At 38.5% G+C, this 15,699-nt stretch overlaps 1 protein-coding gene across 1 annotated transcript in view; it reads right to left on the reverse strand.

The window, feature by feature from the left end:
• Positions 1-224: 224 nt before the first annotated feature.
• Positions 225-15,699, reverse strand: part of LOC139737051 (A-kinase anchor protein 13-like) — a 65,299-nt gene continuing 49,824 nt past the window's right edge. The window contains exons 5-6 of the mRNA XM_071647729.1: positions 3,702-3,832; positions 225-686 (exon numbers count right to left, since the gene is read on the reverse strand). Of these exons, the coding sequence (XP_071503830.1) occupies positions 459-686; positions 3,702-3,832 (359 nt within the window). The 3' untranslated portion in view covers positions 225-458. The remainder of the gene's footprint in view (positions 687-3,701; positions 3,833-15,699) is intronic.

Below are 15,699 nucleotides of genomic sequence, written 5' to 3' on the forward strand. Positions count from 1 at the left end.
CAAATATAAAAGAAAATGTGTCATTACAGAACCAGTAAAATTGCACATGACCACAAGATTACTGCACTCTCTTATCACAAGATTGTCAAATGAAATAATTCAATGTGGTTTGGTAGGAACTATTTAAAGAAAACTTAAAAGAAAAGAAGTGTCTGCAGATAATCATAAACCAAAATATCCACACATTACATGACTTTTATGTCTGATCATATTGTCAACAGCTGACTACACTTGAATGATGAATAATGGAAAGAAATCATATTTACTATACCCTCCAGTTTGAACAGGCCCACATGACTTTTTACACAGCCATGATGATAAGATGAAATCAGACACTCGAATCAAAGTCATAGGTTCGCCACTCATTTCTCACCCAATCGGATCGGCCTTTTAAAAATGGTGCTCAAAATTCCACTCCTCATTCACTAAGTGGGCAAATCGAGTGAGCCATCAATCAATTAGTCACTGCCACACACACACGCCCCCGCCATCCACCACTTACTCTGGTCAATTCGCGGCGACTCGGTCACGATCTTCCAGGAAGGGGGGCGCTCTATATGCTTGAATGCACACGTGAGGCGGTGGTCCAAGCTGGAGAGATCTTCCTCGCACAAGTTGAAATTCTCCCCCTTGATCCTGGCCGGGCTGTCGAGTGAGTCGGGGTCCCACACGCTACTGATTAGATACTGAAACCAGAGGGAGTAATCAATAAATTTGCATGATTACACTGGATATTGGATCACTTTGTGCAGGGTGGGGTGGGGATGGAAAAGAGGAAAAATGTTAAAGGTGACATGCAAATCCACAGGGAGCTTACATGGATTGAGGCGAGGTTCACAAAAGGTTTACAAATCTGTAGCATGTCCAATGTTCTCCAATTGATTTGTTATACTACAGAGAACAATCGAGTGCAAGTTCAATTCATCATAAGGATGCACCAATCCTGCTGCTGAGTATGTGCATTTCAGAGAGAGCAAATTTGAGATCATTCTTTGTGGCTGCATCTATTCTTCCTTGTTCCATCATTACACACAAGTTGACATCAATTATATGACTGAAGAAAGCAGGTGGAATGATAATACTTAAGATCAATTATGTGAGACCATTGGTCATTGAGCTTTTGCTCACTTTGCTTCAAGTGCAAGAAAAGTTTATTACATTGAACCAGGAAAGCACTTTGATAATACATTGTACCTTAGTAACATCTTTATTAGCACATAGCATCAAATTTCTAAGAGAGACAATAAAAAAAATCACTTCAGAGAATACAGATTGCATTTAATTCATCCTTCTGTTATGCTATGTTTATACTAAGTTCCCTTCAGCCATGGCAGTCACATTTGAACAAAATGTAGTGCGCCTTGGGATTTCAGCATTATTTTTTTTTCTGTATTCATATTTGTATGTCTCAGCTTTTTCAATGGTGTTGGCCTTCTCTCTTTGTATTGCAGATTGAGCAGAGTGATATTTAAAGGAAACAACAACCCAAAGAGAAATGTGGATTGAGTGAAAGCATCAACATAATAGTAGAACGCATCAGTGAAAGTTTGAGGAAAGTCGGACAATCGATGCAAAAGTTATGAATTTTTACAGTTTTGGTGTTGGAACCCCTGGATGAGGAGACTACTAAAGGTTATGATGTCATGTGTGGACAACAATATGTGACCCGCGACAACGGTTTCAGGCAAAAGTCGCAAGAGCAAATTTCCTCCTAGGCGGGGTACAAAGATCTTTACCATTATTTTTGTCGATTTGGGTTTTCTGCAGAAATCAAATCTTTGATATGTTTTCTACATCTACACTAAATTTCATAGCATAAGATTACGTTTTTCCTATCGAAAATGGAATTTTAAGCACCCTATGTTGGATCGCACTCGTCAGTTTCGAGCTTCTTTCGAACACCGCGCCAATATCCCCAGCGTTGCTACGGCGCAAGGTCTCGCATGCGATTGGCTGGTGCGTCGCACACATTTACATAATTCGGCTTTCGGAGACACCAGTTGCAGCGTTTGGGGAATGCTTTGTCCACGCGTGCATGATTACATGCTCCATTGTTCTTGCTATAGTGGTTTATACGCTGTAGTGCGTGCTCTTCGTTTGGCTTTCTATCCAAACTATTCTACCGCAATGTTCGACAACGGAAGTGAAACAAATATCATTTAGCACGACGTAATCGTGTGAAAAGAAAAAACAATAGTCTACTTGTACATGTAGTAAAAATTATGACAGCAGACTGACTCAAGGGAAGGTAGATGAGAGGAAAGGAGAAGTCACATGAAACCAGTTATATTCAAATACTACACATCAAGATCGCACGAAACTAACTAGTCGTGTTTGTTTGTTTGTTTTGATATAATTAACACCACCGAACAAGGCAACATATGCACGGCTTGTATAAGCAAAACAAACAGGAAGCGTGACCTTTGCCAGCACTGGCATTTTTCTGCCTACAAAAGGGTCGCCAATGATAAAGTCAAATCAACAACAATGAAAACGCGATTTGTAAATGTGTGGATTCGCCACCCGCTCCTGATACATGCACATGGTCATGGCGTGTGGATGCCATTGCGTAATGCGTGCACCCATACACATGTACACCATGTTCGTGCAATTATCGTATCCGCCATCTTGAAAGACGTAATGGTAAAACAAACCCGAGCGAAGCGCATTGTGTTTCGGCTTCATACGCTGAGCTCCTAGGAAGGGTGCCCGGGAAATTTGACTCTCTCAGTGAGCCAATCAGAAGGCGATGTGGTTGCTAGAGGCGGAGCTTAACATCGATTGGCACCATCGTACGGATGGGTGATTCTCACCTCCCATCGCCGCTCGGACATTGTCTTTGAGAAAGAGGTGAATCTTCAAAGCCCGTTTTCTCGCAATTTTGTCAGGCTACCAACTTTAAAAAGTGCATTTTATTTCGCTTTCCATGCCCACTTATGGTGCCAAAAAATGCAAGTGTTTTATATCAATGCAAAGCTTAGGAAATGGGCAATGTGATTCAGTGAAAAAATGAATTTTCATAATGCCCGACTTTTGCCTGAAACCGTTGTCGCCGGTCACATATATAGAAAATATAAAGGGAATTCAACAAAAATTCACTTTTCTGGCATAACGAAAGAGCACTTGACTTACTGCTTTCAGAAAGCAGGGGGAATAACTGCTACCCGTAACATGTCAGTATCTAGGTTGATGGAATGTGTAATTTTCAAGAAAAATGAATTTTTGTGGAATTCCCTTTATATTTTCTTTATATTGTTGTCCACACATAAGTCATTACCTCTAGCAGTCTCCTCATCCAGCCGTTCCAACACTAAAACTTTAAAAATTCATAATTTTTCCATCGATTGTCCAACTTTCCTCAAACTTTCACTGATGTGTTCTACTATTATATTGCTGCTTTCACTCAATCCACATTTCTCTTTGGGTTTTGGTTTCCTTTAAATGCTCAGACTTAAATGAAGCTCCCTGCCTGACACAGCGTCATTCCTTTCCAGACCGCATTAGCCACGCCAGACAGGAATAAAACGCAATGCGCCATAGCGTGCTGGGCCCATAAACCGTCACATACAGACACAACGTGATTGAACGTGAAGAAATGGCCACCATACTCCCCAGCCTGAAACGTGGCCTGAAAAGTGATTGCCATGGCCACTGGGAATAGAGTTTAAACATAGCATCAAAAACGCATGACCATACATTACCTTAGCAAGATAGAATGTACTGTCGGCTGTGAATAGAAAAGTTCCATCAAATAATGCTCTGAGCTGAGTAACGGTGCAATCGACAGGCAGTGTGCATACAGTTAGCGAGACCTCCTCAAACTCATCATGACCTGTAATAAAAATTAAATAAACAGTGATAAGACTCATCAGAAGTGGAACAGTATAAAATGTCAAGCAGACAATACAGTGCACTCCCATTATAACGAACACAGTTATAACAAAATTCCGGTTATAATGGAGTAAAAATTTGGGCCGTAACGTTATCCACTTTATGTATTTTTATTGTTTATTTGTTCGGTTATAACGAAATTTCGAAATAACGAAAGAAAGCTGGTGGTCCCCAAGAACGGGAGTCCACTGTATAGAATTACCACAAACACAAAATGCAGCTACATAATGTAGTTACATTATGAGAATTTCTACTCAGATTTGACTATGCGGTATTCACATGATCACTTCCGCTAGCACAACAAATAAAACACCATATACATGTACTCACTGAAAAACTAATACTTTCAGTAAAATTGCACAAAATGTCAGGTGTAGGGGTATCAGAGGACACTTTGCAAATGACTAGAACTCTGTTTAGCAGTCACATTTTGTACAAAGAGTAATGCCACATGCTATTTATTCCTTCATGGGTTTCTACAATGTATGGCCTCATCTGCAGCTAAAAATATGAAATGGATTTCTGAGAAGTTGACATATTGATTCCTCTTGATGAACTGGTCTCTTTGCAAAAGGATACTGTGTAGGTGGCATATCGCAAGGTGTGTTTATTTGTGCAAATATAGCAAGTCGACCGTTATTTTGAAAAAAAGAATGCCTCCTGTAACACAATGCATTGCATTCTCCGATGGTGGGAAGCAGCCAACTTTTCTCTCAAAAAGGGTTTGCCTTTCTTTCTCATTCCATCATTGCTGTTCCCTATCGTGTATTCCTCAACTTGCTACATTGTCTTACAAGTCCAAATTCACACAATATTATGACTGTAACATACATGGCAAATAGAGTGTACTCTACTTTCTCTGTGTAATTCGTATCTCTCAATCACACAGGAATATATTCGTTTGATGGTACGTTTGCTGAAACCATGCAACCTGTAAACCCCCGCTTCTCAACCTGTCGGCCGCGAAACTCTCTCAGGTGGGCCGCAATATCGGGCAAAAAAATTTAAAAAAATAACAGAGAGCACTTGTATTCTCTGTCACTGTGCCTCTAATACCCCTTTCAGGTAATCGTGGATGCGGATAATAGGAGCAATAAGTTGTAAAATTTTGATTACATGAACGGGAGAGGAGTAAAAAAGTGCGCATTATTTTGATGCTGCTATTATGCGCATTATTGCAGCATGAGGAGTTGATCAAGAATACATGAACGCGTTTTACGACTTATGCGCACTAACATTCCACAATTCGGTCAAAGGTCACTCGATTTCCCGCCACAACCGCTGATTGCTGAGCTTGAGCGAGAGTTGTGCATACACGTGAGTATATATCACCGGAAACATTACGTCATTATAGAGGCGTGCGCAGTTACCATGACAAATACTCCCGTCTTTCGCACCGTTATATGAACGGGCCCTCGTAAAAGTAGTGCGCACTTCATGGGATATATGAACGCGATTTTGATTACTTCATCCGCATTATTTGGATGCGGATAATTGAACTCCGATTACCTGAAAGGGGTATAAAAAACTTATTGGTGCCAAAGTAGGCCTCAGGTTAAAAAAGGGTTGAGAAGCATTGATGTAAACCACAACAAAGGTACGAGAACACATGAATAGTACCTGTACATGATGTAATGCTAAATTTTACAGGTTTTGCCTCAAATGAGTGATCCTACAGAATGATTTGACCTGTTGATGCTGAACAGATAATTAGAATGTACCGTTGTCTGATGTGATTTTAAAAAAAAAAATATGCTTTCAGGTATTTAAACTATTCAATGAAATACCCTTCTGCCAGCTGTATTAGGAAAAAGTCCAATCTAAAAGCAATATTTCTCTGATTTTGAGTGCCTTCTTCACCACTACACAGACACAAACAAGGCAGATGACATAAGACATTATGGATGTGAATCTGATTCCCTCAGCAGTTTAAGAACCCCATTTAACAAAGCATAAAAAGTCAGCTTTCCCTCTGAGCCCTTTTTTTCATTTTCTTTAATGATATTGGATTTTATAATATTTCACATAATGATTCACAAAGCACAGAAATAGTAAGAGGCTGAATCTTTAAAGGTGAATAAGTGACACTTTCATTTTACCAAAATGATACAGCATCATGAAAAACATCACTAATACTCTTGATATGCCTTGATACCACAAGAGGTTCTTTTAACACGTCATCCCAGTCACCTCACAACTAATGTGGAGAAAAAAAAAAACAAAGAGCGGTGAGCTTTGGCCCCAATTCATCACCATCCCTGGAGGAGGAGCACTTGTTACAAGGAGATAAGTCTTTCCATCTCTGTCAGTACTCGTTAGTGAAGAGGCGTGCAAACAGATGCCAACTTGAAGACATGTACCCTTGTTTGATGATTGGCATCACTCAATTGTTTTTGTGCCATCTTTATGGCCCATCCGTTCTGCCATTCAACCCACCGTAAAGACTGGTATTGATAACGCCTTCCTTAGCAACAGAAGATAATACTCCCTAGTAACAGCTTCTTTGAGGTTTCGTTGAAGGATATCTCCGGGCTAAGCGAGACTTCATCTTCTGCTTTACAAAACACATGCCAATGACACCTCTATAGCATGGCTATTATTTGTGTAAAGAGAGGGATTTAAAAAAACATTATAGAGATCTACTGTATGATAAAAGCAATATATAGCTCCATGTTGCATCCCCTGGATCAAGTAATGTATCTTTACAGAGCATCAACCCTGCAAAAGATAGCACAACTGTTGCCTTTTGGGGGAGTATGTACGATTTTTTTTAAAGATGAAAACAGTTGTGATATATGTTTATTAGTGGTGCATCTGTTATATAGTGTGGCAAAAACAAAGGTTTTGCCAAGCAGTACCCTTTAAAGGGCACCTAGAATTATCTTCATACATAATCTAAACACTTCTGATTATTCCCTAAAAAAGCAAATCCTCTGCAAGGGCTATCACTTATCACTTTTCTCTATAGTTCCATTTATCAAATTTTCTATTCAATCACACACCACAGTTTGAGCAAATTATAGCATTTGCTCGTAATATGTCATGTTTCAATACTGCCTCTCCCAAAGTCATACACTATGGCCCACCTGTACACTGTAGACACAGAGAAAATCAATCAAATAATTGTCCAGTGAAACCAACACAACCATGATTAGACATCCTGACATCTGATTGGTTGCTCCATTGTACTAAGGTCAGTGTCATTATGCTGCAATAATGTACAATTTGTACATTACCTACACATGTATGGAAGTCTATCATCCTCCATGGACAGTAATTCTGTTGAAGTTCTGGCTGCCAAAATGACAGTTGAACAAAAGTATAATGACCTTTGACCTTTTACCTATTATCATTACCCTGTTCATGCTAATGAACTGTGCTGAAATCCACCAGAAAGGTTTCTTTGCAAAAAGATTAAATGAAATCTGTTAATAAGAAATTTTAACATTTGATTTTTCTTTTTTTAGTCATTTTCTTCTTTAATGCTTCATGTGCCTGGAGATTTAACCATTAATGCGCCAAGCTTTTTCATTGCCATTCAGTTAATCTTTTCCAACTTGACATAATCATATTATTGGCTGTTTCACTCATGAACCAAATATTTTTTATGGGGGGGGGGGGGGGGGAGAAGGTTTGAGAAATTATTAGCAGAATCTCCAATATAGCACTTCTCTTCCAAGGATTTATTTTAAAGGTATTGTTTACCATTGGGAGCAGTGATTTAGGTATTGTTTACCATTGGGAGCAGTGATTTAAAAAATATTCGAGTTATCACATTTGCTGTATGTGTTGTCACTTGTATCACAAAACATGCTGCCATATAAAGATTTTGCAATAAAGCCTAAAATATGGACAGATAGCACTATTTTTCTCAATAAACCATAACTGTAAAAAAATCAATTCTAGAAACAATCTTATTATAACTATGGTTTATATTTTGTATATTTAGCAATACTTAACATTGACTATAATGATTAATATTTTTACACTGGTTGTTTCTATCCTATTACAACTCACAATTTAGAACTATTTCGAAGAACTAAAGCTGCGTTTTATGTCATCTGCAAATGGCAAATAATGCCTTTAGCTGAGCTGAAGGCTTGAGAAAGCTACTGCGCCTGCGTTTTGTACATTTTTAATCATTAGTCCTAAATGACCTTTTACATTTTCATCTTCATTCTGTATACATTAGTCAAAGAATAAACAAACCTAGTAAAATCATTGTTAGGGGTATAGGATTCAAAATTGCTAAACTGATACAATTTCCAAGGTGGCCTTAGAGCAGGGACGCAAACATAAAAATCGGTTGAGTTTCAAAGATTTTCTTCTTTCTAGAACTGTTCAGGTCAAGTTGCATTGCGTGTATATATATAGTTATGGATGAAGAATTATTTGATTTTGTGCTGTTTTATAGTGTTGTGATCCCATTCAGTCCCTAGGAAGGGCAACATTTTATATCTATTGATTAATTCTTATTAGGGGACTAGTCAATCAAATTGAAAGATTATACTACAGTTATATCATCTTTGAAATGCACTGATAGATTTTAATCAAATTAAGCAGGATACCATCCTTAGGGAATGTGAATCCAAAGTTGGTGAAGTGAGACATTTGGCCCCTAAATCTATTTTAAAAAAATGAAACAGATTACAAGAAAAAAAGGAAAAGAAAAAACAAAACAACAAAGATACTGATGTTAAGTTGGATACATCACAGTCAAAGTCTGATGGCTACAGCATGGAAGATGATTATTCTCTTGTCACCTTTAAATCAAAACTGAAAGATTTGACTTCAAATGGTTCCTTCTAAAATTTCCAATTTGTTAACTAAACAATGAAAGTGTAACTTAAATCACATCAGTTCAGCATCTTTAAAGTCAATCTATAACTACATCTGTCTTAATCTTGGTTAATGTTAATTACTAAATTTTCTAATGATTAATTAAACCATCAATTTTCATTTAAATTATAAATCAGTAGATATGCTAATAACAGAGCAGAGTGAGTTAGTAACAGCTGACCAGCAGCACCCTGATTTGCAAAGGGGATACCAGGGCACATGTAACAAGTACAACACACTGCTGCATTTTAAAATTCATCCTGGATCTTGTACAATCTACAAGTCTCCATTGTGAACAGAGACAAAGTGATCACTTTATTTGCAGATGATCTGACAGCAACCTTCCATCTTTCATGAGGCATAACAAACCAGGCAGAACAATGAGCTTTTGAGAATACACATGCAGATCACATAGGATGTACAGTTCAAAGTGGTAGTACCTCAACACAAAGGCAAGCTCCTGTACAGGGTGACAGTTCTTGCACTGCCCCAACACCAGGGCAAGTTCCTCTACATAGAGACAAGCCTTTCTCTGTCTCAACACCAACCCAGAGTTTTCTGCAAGGTGATAATCACTTACCTGCCCCATCACCAAAACAAACTCTTCTAACAGGCAATGGTTTACCTACTGCCTCATCACCAGGAGAAGCCCCTCAAAATGGTGACAGTCCCTTTACTGCCTCAGCACCACAGCAACCTGCTCTACAAGGTGATGGTTTATTCTCTGTCCCAATACCAAGGCAATCTCCTCTACAGCATAAGGTCAATTAATTTCTTCAACACCACGACAAAGATCTGCAACATAGTGGCAATCCCACTACTGTCTCAACACCAGAGTAAGAGCTCTCCTCTACAGAATGAAGCTCTGTTTTCTGCCTCAACACCAGAGCAACATCCTCTACAAGATAGTGTTTCATTCTCTGCCCATCACCAGGGACAAGCTCCCCTACAGGGTACACGTACAGTCAGTTCTCTAAACTCATCACCTCATGGGACACAGCAGTCACATTTCATGTCTTATATTCCCTTGCTCATTCCAATGAGCATCTGATGCCTTCACACACATTCTGGATCACAAAGATACAAGTGACACTAAAATGATGGACACAACGAGTGACATTTGCATTACAGGGACTATCCAAGGATGAGTATACTGTAACATTTCAATGGAAAATCCTTTGGATGCTGAAGAATCTTCATCTAAACAGAACTCCCAGTTATCTCCACGCAGTTTTCAAGTAGACGATGCCCTGGCCCTGGATGCTACAACCACAGCAAGACAGTGTAAAAGCACGGACTTTCTTGTCAAACAGAAAAGGAACGTAGGTGAAAGTTATGCATCTGAGAAATTCAACAAAGTAAAACCAGCAAGAAGATTGGCACCTTATCATGATGACTGTAAAATCTGAAAGATACAAATGCATGACTGCACTGGGTACACATATGTCAACATGAATGTGAATCAATCAGAAAGGCATACCATGAACTTGGGTCACTCCAGCGACAAAGGGGACTGGATAGATGGGTCATTCCATGGGGTTGGGTCTTCTCTAGATTTTCATGTTGTGCAGGGAATAAAAGTCATATTCTGAGAAATTTATCAAATAATTGTCTGTGGTTTGCAGTTATTCTTGAAGAGAAATGTGTGAAGAATTATTTGATGGAAAAAAAACAAGCCTGTGTACAAATGTATTTTGTCTATGACTGTTTCATTAATGATGTCCCATGGTTTTTTGTGGTTTATGTTGTGACATAAATATATGCCATTTTCATGGCAATGTAAAACAGGAATATACAACCTTTCAGCATTATGCCTATCATAATTAAGAGAGGCAAGGTGACTTCTACAAAGACTATAAGGCACATAAACATTTGTAACAAAATAAGAACACCAGAGCATCTTCAAGCAACCTCATACCTATGTTACAAACGATGTCCATGGCAATTTTTGTTGTAACATAGGTATAGCATGGTTTTACATACACTTCCAATCATAATATGATCAGAAACTTTATTTCTATAATGAGATTTATATTTCAGAAGTATTCTTATCCAAAAATTAGCCTCAAAATCCTCCAAATAAACGAGAAAATACGGAACATATCACTGTACTTCAGTGCGATGTCCGGCCTCTTCGTGTAACGTAGGTAAGGAAAGACACGTCTCGCGATAAAAAGAAGAGCTACTAACTTCAGCAATCGTATTCATGTCACTGGCAGTCCTCCCCCAATGGCAGAAAAACTACTCACAGCCAATATACACCTACCTGGACAGCGCAAGATCTGTTTTTCTGCCGTTGTCCATGTAACGTAGGTACAGGAGTTTTAATGTTTCTGATGTCAATTGGTAAGCTTTTACGCTATTTTACGAAAATAATAACATTTGTCATATTCTGTAACTCTATTAGAGAAAAAAAACGACATCTAAACCTCTGAACTGGCCAAAAATACTGTGGACGATGATACTGTAGTCCCACATACTGAGATATTTGTTACAGGTTCATGTTCATAATTTTGATCGCCAAATTTTCCGTCCATGCCGGTCTCTGCAAAAGGAGCATATAATTCCTCTCTTAGAAAACCATACAAAAGTATATCAGTGTATCTTCACTGCAATATAAATTTGTTTTACCTCCCGATTATTGTGAATTTTTGGACCCTTTTGTCATGGTATCTACCAAGGTAGACGTGCTAGAGTTAGTATTAATCACTATATACTAGTTGGAAAATGTAGATGTCCAGACTGCATCTGAACTAGAGAAATAGAGTTTGCCTTATTTTGCTGGTGATATTGAGGGAACTAGGAGCTGTGAAATTCTTTCTCTTTAACAGCTTTACTTCGAAAATGTAACTGTTTTCCTTCCAAGATTTCATTGACCTGTTAGATGCTCTGATGAAGTTGTTAACATTTCACAAGGATTCACCATTTCCATTCCATGTTCACCCACTGTGAAGTCTCAAAGCTAAAATGCCAGTGTCCTATTCAGTTTGGGTGGGTAGTGGGTAGGAAAGGCTTCAATAAGATTATGAACCCCAATCAAAATTGGACTATTATTGCTCTCACTATCATTCAAAAAGAGGGCGACAATTTCGATGGGGGATGAATATAAAATAGGGCCTAGTATTATTTTGGGAGTCTATTAAGGACCATAACCGTAATCGTAACCCTGACCCTAGCCCTAACCTTAGCTAGGACACTGGGAGCAGCGACCTGCCCTTCCTAGCTTACATCAAAACAAGTTTTTAGCATAGAGTATGAAAATGATATTTTCCTATGTTTTACATGCTATATTATTATTATTATTATTAATAATGTTTACATCATTTTAAGCATAACCCATTTTTTTTTCAAATTTTGGTGGGAGGTACACATGGAACTCTAGCTATTGGGTATGCCAAGAGGTAGAAATGTAAGCAAAATTGTTGAAATTATTTAATTCCAAAATCATAAACACACAGATACATCAACAGGAATATATAGTCAATCCTGACAAAAACTTTCTTTTAATTTTTTTTATTCTATTTCTCTTTACACCTTTTGTTCAGTTTATTGATGAATCTGCCATGGCTCCTCCTCTGCCACCGCTACATTTTAAACTACATGAAAGAGTGAAAAGGACACATCCACAGCACTCCACAAACAGAGAGGAAGCCGACAAAGCAACACCCAAGAAGAGCGAATGTAATAAACTAGACAAGAAGAAAACTGCACAGAGGGAAAATGGACAGAAGAAAAACAAAAATCGAGGGCTAAATGGACATTGGACAAAAGAGCAGAAATTAATTTCAAACAAAGAACATGGAGAAGACAAGAAGACTTGTCTGATTTCTCTTTATTAGTTTTCTTAGTTAGTTAACAACTAGTTGATGATGCTGTTAGTGTATATAAGGTCAAATTGTGTAAAGCTTCACTTTCTTCTTCTTCTTCTGATTAAGTCTGCCTTCTTTCATACCACAGTTACAAAGAATTGAAGTCTGTGTAACATAGGTATTGTTCCACAGGTGTGCAGTAGATATAATTCCAAAGAACTGTTACAATAGTGTTATTTGTGGGAACATACATAAAGTCTATATGTGTAGGTTTTAACATCTCACACCACAATAAAGGAAATCAGTTGATATGTCGTAGTGTACCTATGTTACAAAGACATACTGTCCGTGTAACATAGGTAGTACACTGTGGGCAAGGTTGTTGACTGAAAACCCCTGATTATAACAATAAAATCATGTTTTCACTTGAATACCCATACAAATCACTTGCTTCAATTGTGATGCTTTTAAGAATATTGCCATTGTGTCACTCTTGATGAAAAAGTTAAACCTTTGATTGAAATTGTTAATGGTTTGTAGGAAAAAAACATGTTAATAAAAGTGGCTTGCAGTTGACATCAGAACATACAATCTTACTAATAATGATCTCATGCGCCTCTTAAATAACATGTTGATGTGCTATGGACGAAAAAAAACGTGGATGTGTTCATTGTTATCATTTCAGAACACAAAATTATGAAGGATGTCAACAAATGAAGTCCATGTAACATAGGTATTTTGCCATACCTGTTTACCCATGCTGACTGAAAGTGTGCGAAGTAATAAACAGATTTCTAGTGGAATAAGTTGAAGAATGGGAGTAACAAATCAGGGGGAAAAAGGAAATTTCAATTTACCCAACTTGAATTTTCAACTTGTATGTCACAATTTCAGTCCCAACCCCATGGAATTACCCAGCACGTCATATCAATGTCAGCGCCACAGCTTAACAGAAGGAAGAACATGGAGTATACCATTCCCCATACGAGCAAAATATTTGCTACCTGGAATGTGTGCCATAATATGTTCATGAAAACTCATGGGATTTTTTAGAGGCAACTTGATGTGGTAGTTAACAAGATGTGACTTGATGATACCAATGAGTGAGACAAGAAGGGAGGCAGACAGAATTTGTGTCATCTAGAGATGAGAGAGCCAGGGAGTCAGTTCTTGACCATAAACTCCTTCCCTTGAATGGAGTCACATTCTCAAAGGAAAGATGGTAACTGTGAACACCTTAACATCTAACCCGAGTCCAACCATCGTGCATGACATGTATGAATTACAAAATGGTGAGCTTGCTTCCCCTTTACTCTATCATGAACTGCTACAAGAGAAGAATTTGAAGTTTCATCATTCCAAGAAGGACACATGTAGCCTCTGCCGGTCATACATGCAGGCATCTGGGGGGCATTTCATCAACAAGTTCGTCGGAGGTTTTCACCGACAAATTTGCTATCAGCCAATCTGACGCAAGGATTTACACTGACAACTGTTAAAAGCTAATGAAATCCTTGCGTCTGATTGGCTGATAGCAAATTTGTCGGTGAAAACCTCCGACGAACTCGTTGATGAAACGCCCCCCTAAAACCGACAGGGGGCATTTCATCAACGAGTTCGTCGGAGGTTTTCACCGACAAATTTGCTATCAGCCAATCAGACGCAAGGATTTCAGTAGCTTTTAACAGTTGTCAGGGTAAATCACTGACAAAAAATTTCATGAAACGGTCCCCTGATCAACACAAGTAAGGAAATCAGGACACCTGTGAGAGACATATCACATAGGGAAGGTAAAGGAAATGAAGAACATTGCAAGGAAGCATGCAATTCGAGATGAACTTTGTGCAGCTGCTGTGTGTGACCTGCTGCAGGGCTTTGCACATCACTGAAAGTAACCATTCAGAAATGTTCTATAAACGGAGGTTAGCAAACTATAACTTGATAGTTTATGAACTTGAAACCCATAATAGCACGCGGAATGTGGGTCCCGAGAAATTGCATCTCATCTCTTTCATTTCCTTCAGAAACAGGATTGTGAGGGGAAAGCATAATTATTAAATGAGCTCTTTTGTGAGAGTTGCCCTGTCGGCAAAACAAGAATTTAATTCGACTTGCAATGATTCTATAATTCTCGAGCAGCTCAGACACAGACACAGTTACGATACACTTCATTGAAGGGAACCATGGACAAGGTACAGGACATGCTTCATATAGTCTCACCGAGCTGAAGCTGAAAAAGGTAAAGTGATGTTGCCAGTGTAACTTGCTACTATTTGTGGGTGAGCACAAACACAAACACAGCAAAGGACTTTCCAGGTGCATTAAATGCAGTTAGATGAGATGTCAAAACTTGAAAATGGTTCAGTCAGAAACTTGGAATCCTCAGGGTGGTGAAGGTCTGAAAATGGGCAAACGGTGGGTTGGACAACATTCATGGAAGTACTGTTGAAGAAAGCTTTGAAAACCACGCATAATCCACTTCCAATATTCTCATCTGGAGGAACAGTTTGATATGGCATCCATTGCAACTGCAAGGCGAGGCAGAAGTAGGACGACCTGAGCCTGTGTATCTCTGTGGTCCACCAAAGCTTTCAAGTGGCAAGTTTACTGACTTAGAGGCACTGTGCTCAGGAACATTCCCAGTGATCTCTCCTGATGACAGGTGGTTCTACAACAACCTTTCGCATTTAGTCCAGGGGGGCATTTCATGAAGCATTTTTGTCCGACAACTTGTCGGACAAATTTGCTCTCAGCCAATCGGATGCAAGGATTTCAGTAGCTTTTAACATTTTGTCAGACGAAATATCTAACAAAATGCATCATGAAATGCCCCCCAGATGAAGGTGCCACAAACCATATATATCACAGTGTCCTCCCCTTTCTCCATCGCTGAAGGATAATGTATGTGTGAGACAAATTATGCGTGTATCTTGATGTTAGTACTGATTTATCCATCTATATCAACTGAATTTAAAAGAAGGCAAAATTACTTTGAATACTGTCTGTTTTGCCTTGTTTACAGAGTTAATGAAAACCTTTAAATGCCTAATTCATTCCTTGCCTATCATGATTAAGGATTTTTAGTATTTTTAAAGGTTTCATAGGTAAACGTCACTTATATTGTTATATTTATGTTAAACATGTTTTATTTGTATATATT

The sequence above is a fragment of the Diadema antillarum genome, unplaced genomic scaffold (assembly GCF_040938485.1).
Source record: "Diadema antillarum isolate AM-2024a unplaced genomic scaffold, OU_Dant_1.0 seq00000678_RagTag, whole genome shotgun sequence".
Lineage (NCBI taxonomy): Eukaryota > Metazoa > Echinodermata > Echinoidea > Diadematoida > Diadematidae > Diadema > Diadema antillarum.